We start from the raw sequence: 17,961 nt of genomic DNA on the forward strand, positions 1-17,961 counted from the left end.
TAGCCTGTTAGTATAAACTGTGTACCAGGCCGTTTCGTTTCTCCAGAAGGACAGGGAAAGTTGACAGTTTCACAGTGGAATTGCAAAATAGTAGTTTATGCAACAAGTTGCAAAAAGAGGATTTTTTCAGCACGAGTCGTACATTTATCCAACGAGGTTCACCGAGTTGGATAAATACGAAGAGTGCTGAAAAAATCGAGTGTTGCAACGAGTTCCATACAACATTTTTCGCAATTCCAAAAAACACACACTGAGTGAAATTATAGGTGGAATGTTCATGTATTTTGGAATGTTACTATATTTTTGCAATTCCGTCGTGAAAATACTTACTCATCCTGTCATTCTTGAACTACGAAATAGCCTACTTTTCTGTACCAAAAATAACAGAATCGAATAGCAACACTTTCAAAATAAATGCTGAAAAGTTCTACTTTTCAGCACTCAAATGGGTGCTGAAAAGTTGAACTTTTCAGCACTTGTTTCGAAAAGTAACACTTTTCAACGATTTATTGACAAAATGCATGAAAATTTGACATAAAATTTCACTCAGTGTGTGTTTTTTGGAATTGCAAAAAATGTTGTATGGAACTTGTTGCAAAACTTGATTTTTTCAGCACTCTTCGTATTTATCCAACTCGGTGAACCTCGTTGGATAAATGAACGACTCGTGCTGAAAAAATCCTCTTTTTGCAACTTGTTGCATAAACTACTATTTCATAATTTTCAAATCAAGACTAACATTTCAAAAGGGCGTAATATTGAATGTTTGATCAAACAAAATGGGTATATAAATAGATGAAAATCTGTTTCTTGAGATGGGATCTCGGATAATTTGGTGTCTTCGGCAAAGTTGTAGATTTAAATTAGGACTATTCAGAAAAAAATAAAATCACGTTAAAATATAAACGTTAAAAAACCGAAAATTTTGAGAAATTCTCTAAACCTATTAATAAAAATAAATTAATAATTTTAAAAATTTGCATAATTTTTTAAATGATTTGAATTATTAACTATACTCTGAATATCAGTTATCAGTTGTTCAATATTTTGGACGCGTTAGAAATGTCTTTTGATGTCACATCGATATCTGAGATCTGGCTTCAAAAAAGTGTATAGTTAACCCTTACTTAGTAAAAACTTTTGATAGGCTTCATCCAAACTAATAATTACAAATTAAAAAAAAAAATGCGAAAATCTAAAGAACTCTCTCCATGCACGCAAGTGTTTTACAACTTTGTTTGCTGTTCAATCGATGTACTAAGTACTAACCATTGGTTAGTAATTAATAATAGAGATTGGATTTTTGTGATAAATCATTTAAAAAACTTATTTTCAGTAGGAAATTAAGTAAAGGCGCATTTATTATTTATGACAATATAAATAATTTATCTACATCCTAAGGTATATTAACAAGCTACACATCTATCAACAATGAATGCTATCAAGCTTAGCCTAAACTTATCAATCTAAAAGCCAAAGAAGGACTTCTTCTTCTGCTTCATAATGAACACCTGCACCGGGACGGGCTTTTCCACGTACACCGGATGATCCACGTACACTGGATAAGGCTTCTCGACATGAACTGCGATTGGCTTCGGGACGCGAACTACGTTGATGTCCTTATGGACTGGACCCTCAACCGGGACCTTGACCGGGTAGGGCACTTGCCGTTCGACGTGGTATGGAACGTGCTTCTCTACGTACACGGGAACCTGCTTTTCGATCACGTGGGGAATCTGCTTTTCCACCGGGACTGGGTAGGGAACGTTCACGGGAACTGCGACGTGCTTTGAAACTTCAACCGGGTAGGGCACCTTCTGGGTCACAACGTGCTTCTCGATGTGGTGATGCTGCTGCTGCTGCTGCTGCTCAGGCTGTTCCCAGACGTATTGGGGCTGTTCCTGGTGCTGCTGCTCTTGATGCTGGATATGTTGAGGTTGCTGCTGCAGCTGAGCGTAATGGTACTTGATCTTGCTGTACTGAATTGGCTGCGGCTGTTGCTGTTGCTGCTGGTGATGCTGGTGTTGGTGTTCTTGCTCCTGGTGGACGTACTGAGGTTCGTCATGGTGGTGGTGAGCTTCGTGTCCAGCATCGGGATGCAGCTTATGCGATTCCCACTGATGCTGTTGCTGGATGTAGTGCTGGTATTCTTGGGCCGCGTTCAGGGCTTCGTCCGGTTGAGACCACTTCCCCTTGGAGGACTGCTCTTCATGATGATCGTAATGTTGGTTATCTTCATGCTGGTACATCACATAGTACTGCTGCTCTGGCTGATGTTGCCCATGCTGCTGCTCCTGCACGTGATTGTTGTATCCTGGCTGCTGCGATCCATGCTCGCTGATGCTTCGGATGTTCCTACGGCTGGATGCTGCGGCACATGAAACCATGGCCACGGTCACGACAATTGCCAAAAACGCCTGAAATAGATCCCAAAACGACCCGTTCAATTATCTAATCACAAAATAAATCCAAACACCCTTTACCTTCATGTTAACCTTTCCGTGCTTGAGGTGTGTGCTCAAGGCAGGTGATCACAATTGAATGATGTCCTCTGCTGGGGCGGCTGGGCGTTTTATACACACTCACCGTTGTCGTCGTCGTGGGTGCCGTCTCGGACGAGCGCACAAGCGCGGCATACATTACTGAGCCTTTCTTTTGCCATCTATCGCGGCTTTACGATCTTGGTGTGATGGTGCGTGAGACTGTTGTAACGAATAGGTATTTTATGTTATCTAAAGATTGAATTGTTATCAAGAAAATTTTAGCTAATTTGTTAAATTTACTATTAAAACATTTATTTCGGCACTCAGTGGCAAGAAATCACAGTTATCTAAGTACAACAATTTTAAACTTAAATCTACACGTATAAAACACCCTAAAATTGGCTAAACCTTCCTAGCCATATTCATAAGATTCTCCGCCTCAACGGGTCCGGTCGCCAGGACGATATCCCTGAACACACCGTTTGGTATTTCCAGGAGTTCCCTGGGCGTTCCAAATTCGACCGCCGTCCCCTCGCTCATCACCAGCACCCGATCGTAGTCCATGATGGTGTTGAGCCGGTGAGCTATTGTTAGAACCGTGCAATCCACAAACTGTTCCCTGATGGTTTGCTGGATAAGGCGATCGGTTCTACGAAGAGGATCATGTATTAATTTTGGTTGGTGTGTGGAAATTGTAAATAACTTACTCCGGATCCACGTTGGCAGTAGCTTCATCCAGCACGAGGATCTTGTTTTCTCTCAGGATTGCTCTCGCCAAGCAGAGCAGTTGTCGTTGACCAACGCTAAAGTTGGACCCTCCAGCGGCGACGTGCGACTGCAGACCCAGCGGACCGGCAATGTCCTTCAGTTCGACCAACTCCAACGATCGCCACAGCACCTCGTCCGAGTACCGGTCGAAGGGGTCCAAATTCTTGCGCAGCGTTCCACTGAACAGCACCGGATCTTGGGGGATGATCGAAATGCTTGATCGCAGCGTTTCCAGCGTCAGTTCGGCAGTGTCCACTTCGTCGATTGTGATGCTTCCCTCGATCAGTGCCGTCCGAAAGAGGGATCCAATGATGGACGATTTGCCGGCGCCTGTTCGACCCACGATCCCGATTTTCTCTTTGGGTTTTATCTCGAAGCAGAGATTGCGAAGTACCAAGGGCGCCTCTTCGAAGTACTTGAAGTTGACACCTTTGAACTGAATTCCGCCACACGATGGCCACTGTTTGACCTTGGCTAGGGTGGTTGAATCCTGAGTGGGTTGCTTCTCCGAAGGCAGACCTCGGTACTCCAGCAGTCGTTCAACCGCGATCAGATGGTTGAACATTTCCGCACTCTGTCGAATCCCAAACTGGATACTGCCGGCAAGTGCGGTAATCTGGGTCACCACCAGGCCTACCTTATCGCCCAGGGCATCCGTCTGCATGAGCAGGAAGGTGAACACGACTATGGCCAGAAAGACGAAAAAGATCAAGTCCAGAACCATACCGAAGGCGAACCTTCCGCTGTGGAACATGAAGTTGGCGCCGGTGTTGACGTTCTGGTGCTGTTCAAACTCGGAGATCAGCAGGGATTGCACCTGGAATGATCGAATCGTGGACAGTCCGTGCAGGGTCGTTGCAATGTGCGAAAAGATTGGTGATCGTGCTGGAAAGAAAGTTTGAATTTGTTGAGGTTATGTAATGTACCAACACTTACTGATCCCCTCAAGTCTTCTGGTGTTCTGCGACGTTTTCATATAAATACTCCTCGCGTAAAGCAGGATCGCCAACAGAACTAAAATCGGCACTATAAAGTACGGCTGCACGACCATCACCACCACCATGGCGCCGATGATCGTCAGAATGGTCTGGGTGGAGTCCATAATTGACTTTGGCAACAGCTCGTCCATCGCGCCCATATCCTTGGAGAAGCGGTTCAACATCCGGCCTGCCGGATTTGTGTCGAAAAAACGCAAGGTTGCCGATATGAAGCTCCGAAAGCACCAATCGTGAATGGATTGGGATGCTCGCGCACAGTACCGGTAGAAGGTGGTTGCCCTGAAAGAAACCTGTTAGTCGATCATTTCTATGGTCATTGTTAAAAAATGTGACCTTTACCTCGTCAACCCTATGATGAAAACTCCGGCCACAGCCGCCGTCTGCACGTACAAACAGACATCCGTACCAAGAGGACCTCCAAACTCCTCCTTCTGGGCATTGGTATCGTTCTGTTTGCTAAGAAACGTCCTCAACTCCTCCTGGGACACCCAGAACGAAACCCAATAGTCGGCGAAGCTGACGATCAGCTGCGTTCCAACAAACATTCCGATCAACATCGTAAAAACAGCAATACCTCCGGCTCCCGAAACGTAGTGCATAAACATCGACCCCTTCACCGTATCCTCGGAGGACTTCTCGAACGCCTGCTCGACCGCTTTGGTGTGATCTTCTTCGGGTTGACTGACGCCCGATTTGGACGAAGCTACCGACGAAACGGAGTTTTGCCGTTGAATGTCCGGTCCGTGACTCTCGTGGTACTCTTCTTCACTGATTTGGAGCAGATCGATGCCCTTGTGGATCAGATCGTGAGGTGTTCCCTGTGCTTGGACTTTACCCTGCAAACAATCATTTTAAACTAAACCCAATCAAAAAGCTGATCAAACCGTGGAATACCTCATTCATAACCACGATCCAGTCGGATTCCACCAGGAAGTGAACCTGGTGCGTTACCAGGATCCTCGTCGCTCCTTGCTTCCCGAGGTAACCTCGTGCGCCCAGACACAAATCGAACAGGTGTCGAGCAACGTGGGCGTCCACGGCACTCAACGGGTCGTCCAGCAAGTACACGTCGGAAGCTTTGTAGACTGCTCGTGCCAAGCTGTTTGGAGAAGACCACCTTAAAGGTAGTTCCCAAATTTCAATCGGTGTCGTGTACTCACCAAACTCGCGCCTTCTGTCCGCCCGACAGCGAGATACCTCGATCACCCAAGATCGTCCGATCTCCGTCCGGAAACTGCTTCAGATCCGCATCGAGCGCGCACACACGAAGTACGTCCCGATAGCGCTTTTTATCCATTGGTATTCCAAAGAGGACGTTTTGCTGGATACTTCCTGAAAACAGCCAGGGCTCTTGGCTGACGTAAGAGATCGATCCTCTGCTTAGGATTTGACCCATTTCTATAGGGAGTTCCTTGAGGATCGCTTGCAGTATTGAAGACTTTCCGGATCCAATAGCCCCTACGATCCCGATAAGCTGACCTCTACGGAACTCTATGTTCAGCTCGTTCAGAGTCACCGGACTGTCTTTATCCGACTCCCAGCGAGCCGTAACGTTCCGCAACGAAATTGCGACGTCCGCTGGCACCTCAACCATATCGTCGTGAGGTTTTTCACTTTGCAAAAGATCGGGAACGATCTTTCCCTCCGCTTGGTGTCCCCCTTCGATCTCCTCCAGCTCAAGAAAGTCCTGCAGCCGCCGGGTCGCGACCAATCCCTCGGCAATTTCCGCCACACCCCGAATAAACATCCCGGCCATCACGTGCGACACGATGTTCAGATAGCTGGCCACCACAAACACCTTGGCCGCCGTTACTTCCTCGTCCATCAGAATCAGCGTCACGATCGTGCCAAGCAGAGCGGCCCGCGTCGTAAACAGCTGGAAGGTCATGTACAGACCACGGATTACGTTACTCTTGAGTACCGTCTTCAGCTCTAGCTTCCTCGCCAGCGATATCAGCTGGGCAAACGGTTTCTCCCACGCGTACAGCTTGATCACGTAGATCCCGGAGATGATCTCGTCCATCGAGCGGATCCGCTTGTCCGTACAGAGCGCCGTTTCGAGTCGGTACCGCGATGTTAACTTGCCGAAAACGGCTGCGAAAGAAAGCGTAAACATTCAGTCGACGGTGCCACCCGAGCACGCTGCTATCCTCTATACTCACACTGAATCGGCGTCACGACAAAGATCACCCCCATCCCAATGGGTCCCGCCCAGCCGACCTCGTGCCAAAGCAGCACCAGCACGATGATCGTCACGATCGGGGCGGACCACATGTAGCACAGCAGGTACGACAGAATGTCGAACCGGTTCACGTCGTTCGACATCAGGTTGACGACCTTGCCGGGCGAAGTGTCGCTGAGGGCGTTCCGCGAAAGACGTAACGCTTTACGGTACATCAAGCTGCACACGGCGATCCGCGAGCGGACGCCCGTCAGGAACGCAATCACCGAGTACTGATTGTCCAGGATCACGCTGGCCGCCTTGGCCGCGATCATGCCGATCGCGTAGTAGAGGGCCTCCTCGTGGGTCATGTCGGTTTGGCGCCTGGAAAATCGAAACTTTAGAATTAAATTATTGGATAAACAGAGGTGAAGTCACCTGAAATAAAGCAACAGTCGTCCCAGCAGGATGGGTTGGGCGATCCGAAGGATGATTTCACCAAACAGGGTCACAGTGGACAGGAGCATCAGTTCGCGCCAAAAAGTGCGGAAGATGGCCTTCACCAGGGAGGGTTTGGCGCTCTTGGAGGGACGTTTTGGGTCCGTTTGAAGTTGTTGCTTCCAGTGTCTTGGTGGGAGATAAAAAAGAAAATGTTAGTTTTCAGGTATTCCGCACAAAACTAAGTTTACGTTATAGTTATTGGCCACTATTGCTAGTTCCACCCAAGTGCGGAGGTGAGCACAAAACTCAAGCTTGCAACACAATCAACGAGAACATCGAAGCCAAATGCTTCAATTGCGGTGGCGACCATTCGACCAAGATTCGGAGCTGCCCAAAACGAGCTGAGTTTGTAAAAATTACCAGCCAAATCGTCGCAAAACACCACCAGCATTCACGGACGTGGATTTTACTGCTTTGGCGTCACCAGGAGCGGGTTTCTGTTCGAGTGGTTCCAAATCTGCAGCCATTGCCGTTGAATCAGCGGCAAAAAGTTGCAGAGAATACAACACCTCCTGGCTTCAGTCAGATGAACGGATGAATGCAGTAGTGACCTGTTTTCACCAAATGAACTTCTAAACATTTTCATCGAGATGACAACAACTTTGCGTGGGTGCAAAACTCGCCAGTAACAAGTAAGAACGCTTGGAGGATTTATCTTGAAATACAGTTCGAAGTTTACTCGTTCTAATGATTTTGAATATTACAATGAATTGTGTATTTTTACCGGGAACCGTGGTGTAGGGGTAAACGTGGTTGGCTCTCACCCAGTCAGCTTGGGTTCGATCCCAGACGGTCTGACAACGCCTTCCGTCGGATGGGGAAGTAAATGTTGGCCCCGGACTAACCTAAAAAAAAGGTTAGGTCGTTAGCTCAATCCAGGTGTAGGAGTCGTCTCCCTCCCTGCCTCGGTGGAGTCACTGGTAGACAGTTGGACTAACAATCCAAAGGTCGTCAGTTCGAATCCCAGGTTGGGTGGAAGCTGAGGTGTGAAAAAAGGTTTGCAATTGCCTCAACAATCAAGCCTTCGGACACCTAGTTTCGAGTAGGAATCTCGCAATCGAGATTTTGTGTTTTTTTTTAGTTTTAAGTTAGGATTAGTTGTTATAGTGACTTTTTCTTCTTACCTAAATGTATTCTATTCAATGCAAAAATATATAACAATTTGAAGTAAATAAAATAAATGTGAATAATAAAACGAAAAGTACAACAAAGATGAAGAGCATTTAGCCATACCTCTAAAAATGTAAAAGAAATATTGTTATTATAACAATATTCAAAACAGATATATTTAATTTCAAAAAAAAAAAATATCGTGCAGACAATAATGTTAAACAGGCTTTTCATTTCCAGGTGTTCGCTCAAAAGATTTTTAAGATAAAAAATAAAAAATCAGTCAATTTCATTATTATGCTTAAGCGCTAATCAACATCGCTTGCTACTACTCTGTTGCTTCTGCTGCATTTTCAGTTTTCCTTTTTGATGAAGAATCCCCAGGGCAAGTACAGTAGTTGTTCGGTAACTGGGCGTTGTTTAACTGGGCTGCTTTTTTACTGGGCGCTCGATAACATGTTCTTGTGCGGTTTTTAGAACACGAACGCGAACTTCACATACACAGCAAAAAAATCCGATGGTAAAATCGCATGCAAAAGCAAGCACATAAACCTTCGTCAAAATAAACACAATTAATATCACTCTGCATGTTCTATTTTTTCAAACACAAAAAAAAGTTGCAACCGACGGGATTCAAACCCAGCACCAACAGTAAGGACTGGCGCCTTAGCCGGCTCGGCCATCAGACCAATGGATAGCATTATGGATAAACGCATATATGAGCTTGACATTTCGGTCAAGTAGGTTTCCCACACTGATGGGCTACCGTCAGTGGGGGTGACATTGGGTCTAGGGGGTGAGATTGGGTCAAAGTGATTTTTTACGGATTTTACCATTTCTCAGGTTCTTCTCAATGAAAATGAAATCTTTTGAAAGGGTTGTGTAGGGGACATCTTAAGATGACTTCGCTGAAAAAATCTCGTTCCAGTTCCGGCAGATGTCTAAAGTTGGGGTACTTTTTTGCCAAAAATGACCTCTCGAAAAATCATTTTTCTAATATTTTTGTAAGAATTGCTCAAAAGCTACCCAAATGTTTGAAAATCTCCACTTCAAACATTGTAGCGTGTCAATACGATTCCCTCGAACAAGAAACACTGTTGGATGACTTGTTTTTACCATATCGTTGTATTTGAGCATCATTTTAGTTTCATTTAACCCAATGTCACCCCCCCTAAGGGGTGAGATTGGGTCAATTTTCAAACTATTGGCATTTAAGGTAGTGTTCATCAAAATCCACCATATTTTGGGAAAATGATAGTAAACTATCTAAGAACAAATCTACGTTGAAAGATTTTCAATGTTATTTAAATTGTTTTTGTTATTAAGAAAATACGAGAGGTGTATCGTTTTTTGACCCATAGTCACCCCCACTGACGGTACATATTTCAGGGTGTAAAATCACATAAAATTGCATAATATAATGCAATATTTATTTTAAACCCAAGCCTTTTACACGCAGCTGGATTACTACTTTTTGCTGTGTAAACAACTTGTTTACGAGAAATCTCAGTCGAAGCTAAAGGTCAAATGTACTATGTTAGCACGCTTAGCAAACTGAAATGCTTTTCGAGTTCAACAACCATGTTGAACAATGGTTTTTTGATCAAAATGTGAACAATTGACCTAATTTTAAGACACTTATATAAATAAGCGATTTTTCACTTGCTACTTGTGCAACGCCTAGTGCCTTCCTTTTATCTCTACAAAGACTTCGACACAGAATCTACAGGGGGGAAGGATGCGTGGACATACCGTAACAAACGCTCCAGTTTACAGTTTTACACATGCTGCTTTTTTTTTAAAATACTATGAGCTAATTCTAGGTTCAAACACACTTTTAGACACAATAATATCAAAACATGAATTAACGTCATTAAACTTTTTAAAACAAACATCTAACAGGTTGTGATGGCCATACTCTCATGCCAAATATCAGCCCATTTGGTTGAGAATTGGCCTGTCCCCAGCGGTTCAATGTTTACATGGAAATTACTATGGGATTTTTGTGCTTTTTCTTAAACCATTCCTACAGGTTTGGGGACAACATGGACACACTCGAAAGACAGGTGTGTAGGGGATGGTCCAATGAACACATTCCACAAGGGATTAGGGATATCCCTTCTGTCCCCAAGGTGCGCGTTGGATCGACGTCCGGTGTCTCCAGAATCAACGATTCACCCTTCAAAAGTAAGCATTGTCATTAGTATGCTATGACGGCTTGGTGAAAACCGCGACGCCACATACCAGATGGTGTATTCTCTACAAGAGGAACCTCGGTTTGTCGTAAACTGAGAACTTTTTTGTTTGGTTGAAACACCTTAATGTACACAGAAAAAAATATTTCATAATGTTACATCATTAATCCTGTAACATTTTTACACGTCATTAATTAAAGAGAGAGATTTCAAAAAAGTGTCCACGTAGTTTATGGATGGTCCCATACGTAAAAACATGATTTTACGAGTGATACAGACGATTACACAGAACTAACTTCAAAGTACAATGATTTGATTCTCCCTTCCATTCTAAGTATGGTGACATTGGGAAACCTTTATTACAACAATTAAGCCAATCTAAAATCGCACAGTTGACAAATAGTTCATTTTATCTGTAATAGATGTATCGTTTTTTGTTTTCCATTGAGGTACAACGTTGCGTTCAAATAATACAAGTTTGCTCATCAGTGTCAACAATTAACCGATATGCGAATTTCACAAGCGTATGCAAATTGATAACAAAAATATTTACCCTTTTATGCTTTCAATATAAAGCTCACACCAACCGTTCATTCACAATAAAGATACGCTTACTCATCAATGATGTTTTATTGGCTTTTGCTAGACGACACAAACCGTTCAAACGTTTTGCACACGATGTCCAGCATGTTGCTACCCTAGAATTGTTTTTTTTTTCATTCATTTTTTGCTGTTAACATATTCACATTCGATCCCAGCACATTGTCCATTGTTCGTTTCAACTATTGCATCATTATAATTTTACCAGCATTTGACCTACAACTAAAACTTCCGACTACTTACTTTTCCAAGCCATCTCCCAGCGTGTCGGACCGATCGGCCTCAAGCGGCGTGTACAGATCCGACAGGCCTAGCGTTCTGGTCGACCCTTTCCGGAACATGTCCTTTGTCCACCAGAACGTCAGCACCGAAAGCAGGCTCGCGTTTTGGCGTGGATTTTCGCACAGTTCGACCTTGGGGGCTTCCATTTTGCACGCACGCACGACACTTCGAACACGACTCAACCAAAGCTCTGCGACTACTGACCGATGTTTGTCTAAACAAATCGGTAATATTAACTGTCACTGTTAGTTTGTGTGGTATTGTTGGCTCTTCCTCTTCAAGATAAGCGAGGAATCAGCGAGATTGTGAAGCAGCTCCCAGAAACTGGACCTGTCCCCAAAGCTAGATGTCAGTTCCTTCAGCAGTCTCAGTATAAACACCTATCTCTTCTGTTATCACTGCGGTGGAGATGATTTCTAACAGGTACTTCATCGCTGGAACCAAAACAAACAAACAAAACGTTACTTAATCCACCTAGGTGAATGGGGGCTTCCTCTTCTCGGTTCATACAAAAATTTGTGTATTGAGAATGTACAAGTATAATATACATTGTATATATATATATATATATATATATATATATATATATATATATATATATATATATATATATATATATATATATATATATAGACGATTCGTTGATTCAACTAAATTGCTAATATTATTGTTCACAATGATAAAGCTTAATTTTCTGGGTACCATGACACTTTATACGACCGCAAAGGATTTAAAATGGATTTTTAAAACAATTTAAAGAAAAAACTTTGTGATCCTTTTTGACAGAAAGAATATTACTTTACAAAGTATATAGTCTATAGACTTACTAAATCGAATGATATTCTATACCAGTAAAAGTAAAATAGGCCTACGGTCTGTCGACGAAAATCCATGTAAACAGTGCACGCGAGCTGTCTAATGCTGTCACGGCTTAAAAACTAATGCAGTGCTCGAACGATTCATAATTTCCGTAAACTCTCTCCCTCTCTCGCATTCCGCTCTCACATTCCGTAGCTAAAGCGAAAATTTAAGAAAGGGTAAAAAGTGTATCGCTAACGGAGTCGATCGATGGCTCAAGGATAGGTATCTAAGAACACATTACATATTGTCATTTCCCGAAATGACTTGACTTGTCTTGGCTTGGCTAAGACGTTTTAGAGGCTATTCTGGACCTGATTTGAGGTCGGGTGGAATCTTTGCATGCTGGACGCGATTTACAAAGGGAATTTTATTTCCTAAGATGACATTCGAAGCACGATGAAAAATGCTTTCGAGTGAAGTATAATAGTTCTGGGTTTTTTAGCCGGATGGGCGAACCAGCATGTGATAATGCCTTGGTATCGTCAAAAATACCAGTTTAGCGCAGATATTAACGACTAAGCTTAATAATTCGTCGAGATATGTATCTCAGTGGATTGGGTTTTGAAAGAGCTTTACAAAAATGTGCAACATGCCAACATTTTGGTTGATTTTGGCCTCGTTTTAGTCGATTTGGAGGCGTCTGAATGCTAACAGTTTTCTTAAAGTGGCTGTAACTTTGGCAAATTTCAATGGATTTTTGTCCCGTTTCAGCCAGGGATGGAGGACATTCCAGACTACCTAGTTGTGCAAAAATGAAGCAATTTTGAAAATTTTTCATCGTTTTTTGTTTTTTGATTTTAGTTTTGCAAATCGTTTTTCGTAAATATCTTTTGACAGGAAAGGGCTACGGGGAAGATTTTCAATAGCGACTTATCGGAAGCTAAGAGGGATCGAATGCAACCGGAAGTGTCCAAATCCGTTCAGCCATTTCCGAGAAATCGCAGTGACATTTTTTGGCCAATTTTCAAGTGATTTTATATGGCATTCCTCGGAGAGGAAGCCAAAACTCGGGTTCCCTCAAAATAAAATAATCTGCCGTAAACCAATTGCGACCAGTTGGTCGCGTTTTTGTTGCACTCTTCTCAGCAAGTCGAGTCGGTGTAGTGAGCTAGGGCGCGCACCAGAGTTTTATTTTTGGCCGGTGTGTGCCCCGTGGGTTCGAATCTCGTTCTCTCCCGCTGCTCGCTCTCTGAGCTGATATGTTTGTTTTTTTTTTCTCTCTGCGCGTAGTCGAGCAATCTTCCGGCCGGAAGGTGCTCGACTTGAGTTTTCGAGCAATCTTCCGGCCGCTCGACTTTTGAGGCTATTCTGGACCTGATTTGAGGTCGGGTGGAATCTTTGCATGCTGGACGCGATTTACAAAGGGAATTTTATTTCCTAAGATGACATTCGAAGCACGATGAAAAATGCTTTCGAGTGAAGTATAATAGTTCTGGGTTTTTTAGCCGGATGGGCGAACCAGCATGTGATAATGCCTTGGTATCGTCAAAAATACCAGTTTAGCGCAGATATTAACGACTAAGCTTAATAATTCGTCGAGATATGTATCTCAGTGGATTGGGTTTTGAAAGAGCTTTACAAAAATGTGCAACATGCCAACATTTTGGTTGATTTTGGCCTCGTTTTAGTCGATTTGGAGGCGTCTGAATGCTAACAGTTTTCTTAAAGTGGCTGTAACTTTGGCAAATTTCAATGGATTTTTGTCCCGTTTCAGCCAGGGATGGAGGACATTCCAGACTACCTAGTTGTGCAAAAATGAAGCAATTTTGAAAATTTTTCATCGTTTTTTGTTTTTTGATTTTAGTTTTGCAAATCGTTTTTCGTAAATATCTTTTGACAGGAAAGGGCTACGGGGAAGATTTTCAATAGCGACTTATCGGAAGCTAAGAGGGGTCGAATGCAACCGGATGTGTCCAAATCCGTTCAGCCATTTCCGAGAAATCGCAGTGACATTTTTTGGCCAATTTTCAAGTGATTTTATATGGCATTCCTCGGAGAGGAAGCCAAAACTCGGGTTCCCTCAAAATAAAATAATCTGCCGTAAACCAATTGCGACCAGTTGGTCGCGTTTTTGTTGCACTCTTCTCAGCAAGTCGAGTCGGTGTAGTGAGCTAGGGCGCGCACCAGAGTTTTATTTTTGGCCGGTGTGTGCCCCGTGGGTTCGAATCTCGTTCTCTCCCGCTGCTCGCTCTCTGAGCTGATATGTTTGTTTTTTTTTTCTCTCTGCGCGTAGTCGAGCAATCTTCCGGCCGGAAGGTGCTCGACTTGAGTTTTCGAGCAATCTTCCGGCCGCTCGACTTTTGAGGCTATTCTGGACCTGATTTGAGGTCGGGTGGAATCTTTGCATGCTGGACGCGATTTACAAAGGGAATTTTATTTCCTAAGATGACATTCGAAGCACGATGAAAAATGCTTTCGAGTGAAGTATAATAGTTCTGGGTTTTTTAGCCGGATGGGCGAACCAGCATGTGATAATGCCTTGGTATCGTCAAAAATACCAGTTTAGCGCAGATATTAACGACTAAGCTTAATAATTCGTCGAGATATGTATCTCAGTGGATTGGGTTTTGAAAGAGCTTTACAAAAATGTGCAACATGCCAACATTTTGGTTGATTTTGGCCTCGTTTTAGTCGATTTGGAGGCGTCTGAATGCTAACAGTTTTCTTAAAGTGGCTGTAACTTTGGCAAATTTCAATGGATTTTTGTCCCGTTTCAGCCAGGGATGGAGGACATTCCAGACTACCTAGTTGTGCAAAAATGAAGCAATTTTGAAAATTTTTCATCGTTTTTTGTTTTTTGATTTTAGTTTTGCAAATCGTTTTTCGTAAATATCTTTTGACAGGAAAGGGCTACGGGGAAGATTTTCAATAGCGACTTATCGGAAGCTAAGAGGGATCGAATGCAACCGGAAGTGTCCAAATCCGTTCAGCCATTTCCGAGAAATCGCAGTGACATTTTTTGGCCAATTTTCAAGTGATTTTATATGGCATTCCTCGGAGAGGAAGCCAAAATCTTTCTAATCAGCTGTTTATGTGCAAAAAAGTCTCTCTCACAAACACATCACAAATGAATTCAGGTTCATGTGCGAACCAGCTGGCGGCTGAAGGAAAACTAATTTCACGAGAGATAGACCACGAGTTGCGGTGAGTTTCATTGCAAACATTGTGCACTATCTTGTGCTTGTATTGAGCTGTATATAAACAGTCGAGCAGTGTTGGTGAGTGTAATGATGTTTTTCCTGAACTAACTCTCATCACATACAATCGTTTCAAAAGATTTTAAGATGAGAGGATTTGGACGTTTTTCCATCTCATGTTATAATTATAAATGCTACGTAAACAACATCGTCTACTTTCGATTTTTTTAATTTCTTTTTAAAAAAACATCTAAGTTTTTCGTTAAATTTTGATCCATCTATAACAAAAATGCTTGCGGTAGTCCTTCCCATATCTACTTCGATAGAAAGGCACGCCGACGGGTAAGTTTGTAAGTAGCGAATCCTTCCTTTTCATACAATCGTGCTTAGTGGCGAGCTAAATTAGCTCAAAACTTTGAATTGCAATTATCAAACTATGATCATATCATGATATTGCAATAACAAACAGCAAATCCTCACGAAAACAGCATAATTAAAAAAATACTCCGATTGGGCTGAAAGTTTTTCTGCCCCTTTAAGAACTAATTAGACCCGTTTTTTTTTGTTGGCCATTAGGGTGACTTACGCCTTTTTAGGGTGGTCCAAAAGATGACCATTTTCGTCGATTTTCTCAAAAACCACATTTTCCAAAAAAAACCCAACCCCGCGCCTTTTCAACCGATTTTACCTGTCTTGGACTATAGTGAAAGGTTATTAGGTCGATTTTTAAGAAAAAATAAATGGAGAGATTCAAAAATCTACCTGACTTTTGAAAACACTGTTTTTAAGGTGTCGGGACCACTTTCCAATAAAAATAATCTTGTTCTTTTGTTATTACAATATCACAATCGGGGTTTTTCGTGATATTTTTCGGTTACAAGTTTGATGGCTTGTCATAAAAAATGGGCATGTGAACTGTTGACCAGCGACTCTTCTGAGACAGGCTTTATTAAATGTATTGACCATATCCTTGGTTAATTTACAACACGTCGTAACAGCCAGTACAACAGTTATTTTTATTTTCTCTAAAACAAATCAAAGCACTTGAAAGTATTTTGAAAAAAACGGCTTTGATTACAACTGGCGTTTAGGACCTTTTTAAAAGTTACCCGAGCTTAAATCATTAAATAAATGTCGAATTTATTTTTAATGCAGTATTTAACTTGCAATTAAAAATAACTTTACGGACTGTTTTCAATTTATAGGAATTTTCTGCTCAAAATTTTCGAATTTAAAAGCACCTCATCAAAAATATTGTAAACAGCTGACATATAATTTTACAGTGGCAACTTTTATCAAAGCGATTGAAAAATGTGTTTAAAGGGGCTTTTGTATTTTTAAATATTTTTGAGGCTTGTAAAATTTTTATTTAATTGCGTCCAAAAAGAATAGGGACAGTAGATCGAATAATCGCACGTATTTCAATCATTGTTTTGGCAGTGAGCTCAATGTTTGTCAGTCTATTAGGAGAACCCGTGCACCGTGGAGACCCGCCCCCCCCCCCCCCTGACCACAAGTTACTTCTGAGTGGAACAGGGACCACCCCCCGGGCTCCCCTGGAGATCTAGAAAAAGCTGTGGAACAAACAATGTTTAATTTTTTTTTCCTGGAACAAACATAACCTTCGAAAATATTTGCTATGGCTTTTTTGCCATAAAATAACACAGTTCAACAAAAAATCAAATGTTTCTTGTCTCTGAGACGAGTATATGTGTTCCTAGTAGAATTTTGCCTGCTGAATCCGAATCTGGGTCCAGAATTGCTTCAATTGGTCCCAATTTTGAGATACACCCGTTTGAAATGCTAGTTTAGGTCAAAATTAGCTACTTTGTCGACTATTTTACAAAAGAACTATTGAATAAACAACTAAACCAATACATGTATCTTATAGTTCACGTTTTCCCCTTTCTGAAACACCCCTGGTTTTTAAAATTTGATTGTTTCTACGCATATTTATAGCCATTTTTAAATTATATTTTCAGTTGGTTCTCATTCAAGTTTTTCCAACTTGCATGCAAGTCATATTATGCTGGGATATCAATAATAAAAATCAAAAATGCTTTGCAGAACGTTAAATAAGTATGTCTCGGTAATCTAATTGATCATATTTCATGTAATTTTGTCTGCTGAATCCATTCCTATCATTAGATTTTTTCAAAAAGGTCAGCTTTTTGAGTAAAAATTGAATTTTCAATGATTTTTTTCAAAATTAAATCTATTTTATGCTAAAGTATGACTCAGAGATGATTAAATGTCGATGTCTCGTCAGTCTAATTGATCATTTTTATGTATTTTTGTCTGCTGAATCCATTCCCATCATAAGATTTTTTCAAAAAGGTCAGGTTTTTGAGTAAAAATTGAATTTTCCATGATTTTTTCAAAATAAAATCTATTTTATGAGCAATTCTCTTTGAAATCGGCCGATATCGACCATTTTTTTTGTTATATTTTTTGATTTGGCTCAAACTTTGTGGGGGCCTTCCCTATGACCAAAGAAGCTATTTTGTGCCAGACTTGTATGGGTGAACATACAACCCAAGTAGCAAGAAAAACATCGCTCTTTATTTTGTTGTTCAACAATTGCTCCATAAGTGTTTTTATTCGTTAATTATTGAACAAGTGTCAAAAAATTTGGTAAATTGTTCACATTTTGACCAAAAAACCATTGTTCAACATGGCTGTGTAACACAAATGCCAAATCTAGCAACGGATTACGAACAGTTCATTTTGAAGTTTATTCTGACCTCAATGCAACATGCTTGTAGAACTCGAAAAGCAAAATGACATTTGCAGACATGATGTTTCATTTCAGTTTGCTAAACGTGATAACATAGTAGATTTGACCTTTGGCTTCGGCTGGGATTT

The 17,961-nt window shown here is 41.8% G+C and overlaps 2 protein-coding genes across 2 annotated transcripts; both read right to left on the reverse strand.

Moving 5' to 3' along the window:
* Window positions 1-1,329: 1,329 nt before the first annotated feature.
* On the reverse strand, window positions 1,330-2,620 carry LOC120413931 (sex-determining region Y protein-like). Its single transcript, XM_039574922.2, has 2 exons — window positions 2,484-2,620; window positions 1,330-2,417 (listed from the first exon to the last, which is right to left on the reverse strand). The coding sequence occupies exons 1-2, from the start codon at window positions 2,487-2,489 to the stop codon at window positions 1,467-1,469; spliced, it is 957 nt and encodes a 318-aa protein (XP_039430856.1). The 5' UTR covers window positions 2,490-2,620; the 3' UTR covers window positions 1,330-1,466.
* Window positions 2,621-2,768: 148 nt separating this feature from the next.
* Window positions 2,769-11,558, reverse strand: LOC120413930 (probable multidrug resistance-associated protein lethal(2)03659). Its single transcript, XM_039574921.2, has 9 exons — window positions 11,060-11,558; window positions 6,849-7,037; window positions 6,412-6,794; window positions 5,410-6,343; window positions 5,144-5,348; window positions 4,589-5,085; window positions 4,188-4,528; window positions 3,191-4,136; window positions 2,769-3,132 (listed from the first exon to the last, which is right to left on the reverse strand). The coding sequence occupies exons 1-9, from the start codon at window positions 11,242-11,244 to the stop codon at window positions 2,886-2,888; spliced, it is 3,927 nt and encodes a 1,308-aa protein (XP_039430855.1). The 5' UTR covers window positions 11,245-11,558; the 3' UTR covers window positions 2,769-2,885.
* Between the last annotated feature and the right edge of the window lie 6,403 nt (window positions 11,559-17,961).

The sequence above is a fragment of the Culex pipiens genome, chromosome 3, assembly GCF_016801865.2.
Source record: "Culex pipiens pallens isolate TS chromosome 3, TS_CPP_V2, whole genome shotgun sequence".
Lineage (NCBI taxonomy): Eukaryota > Metazoa > Arthropoda > Insecta > Diptera > Culicidae > Culex > Culex pipiens.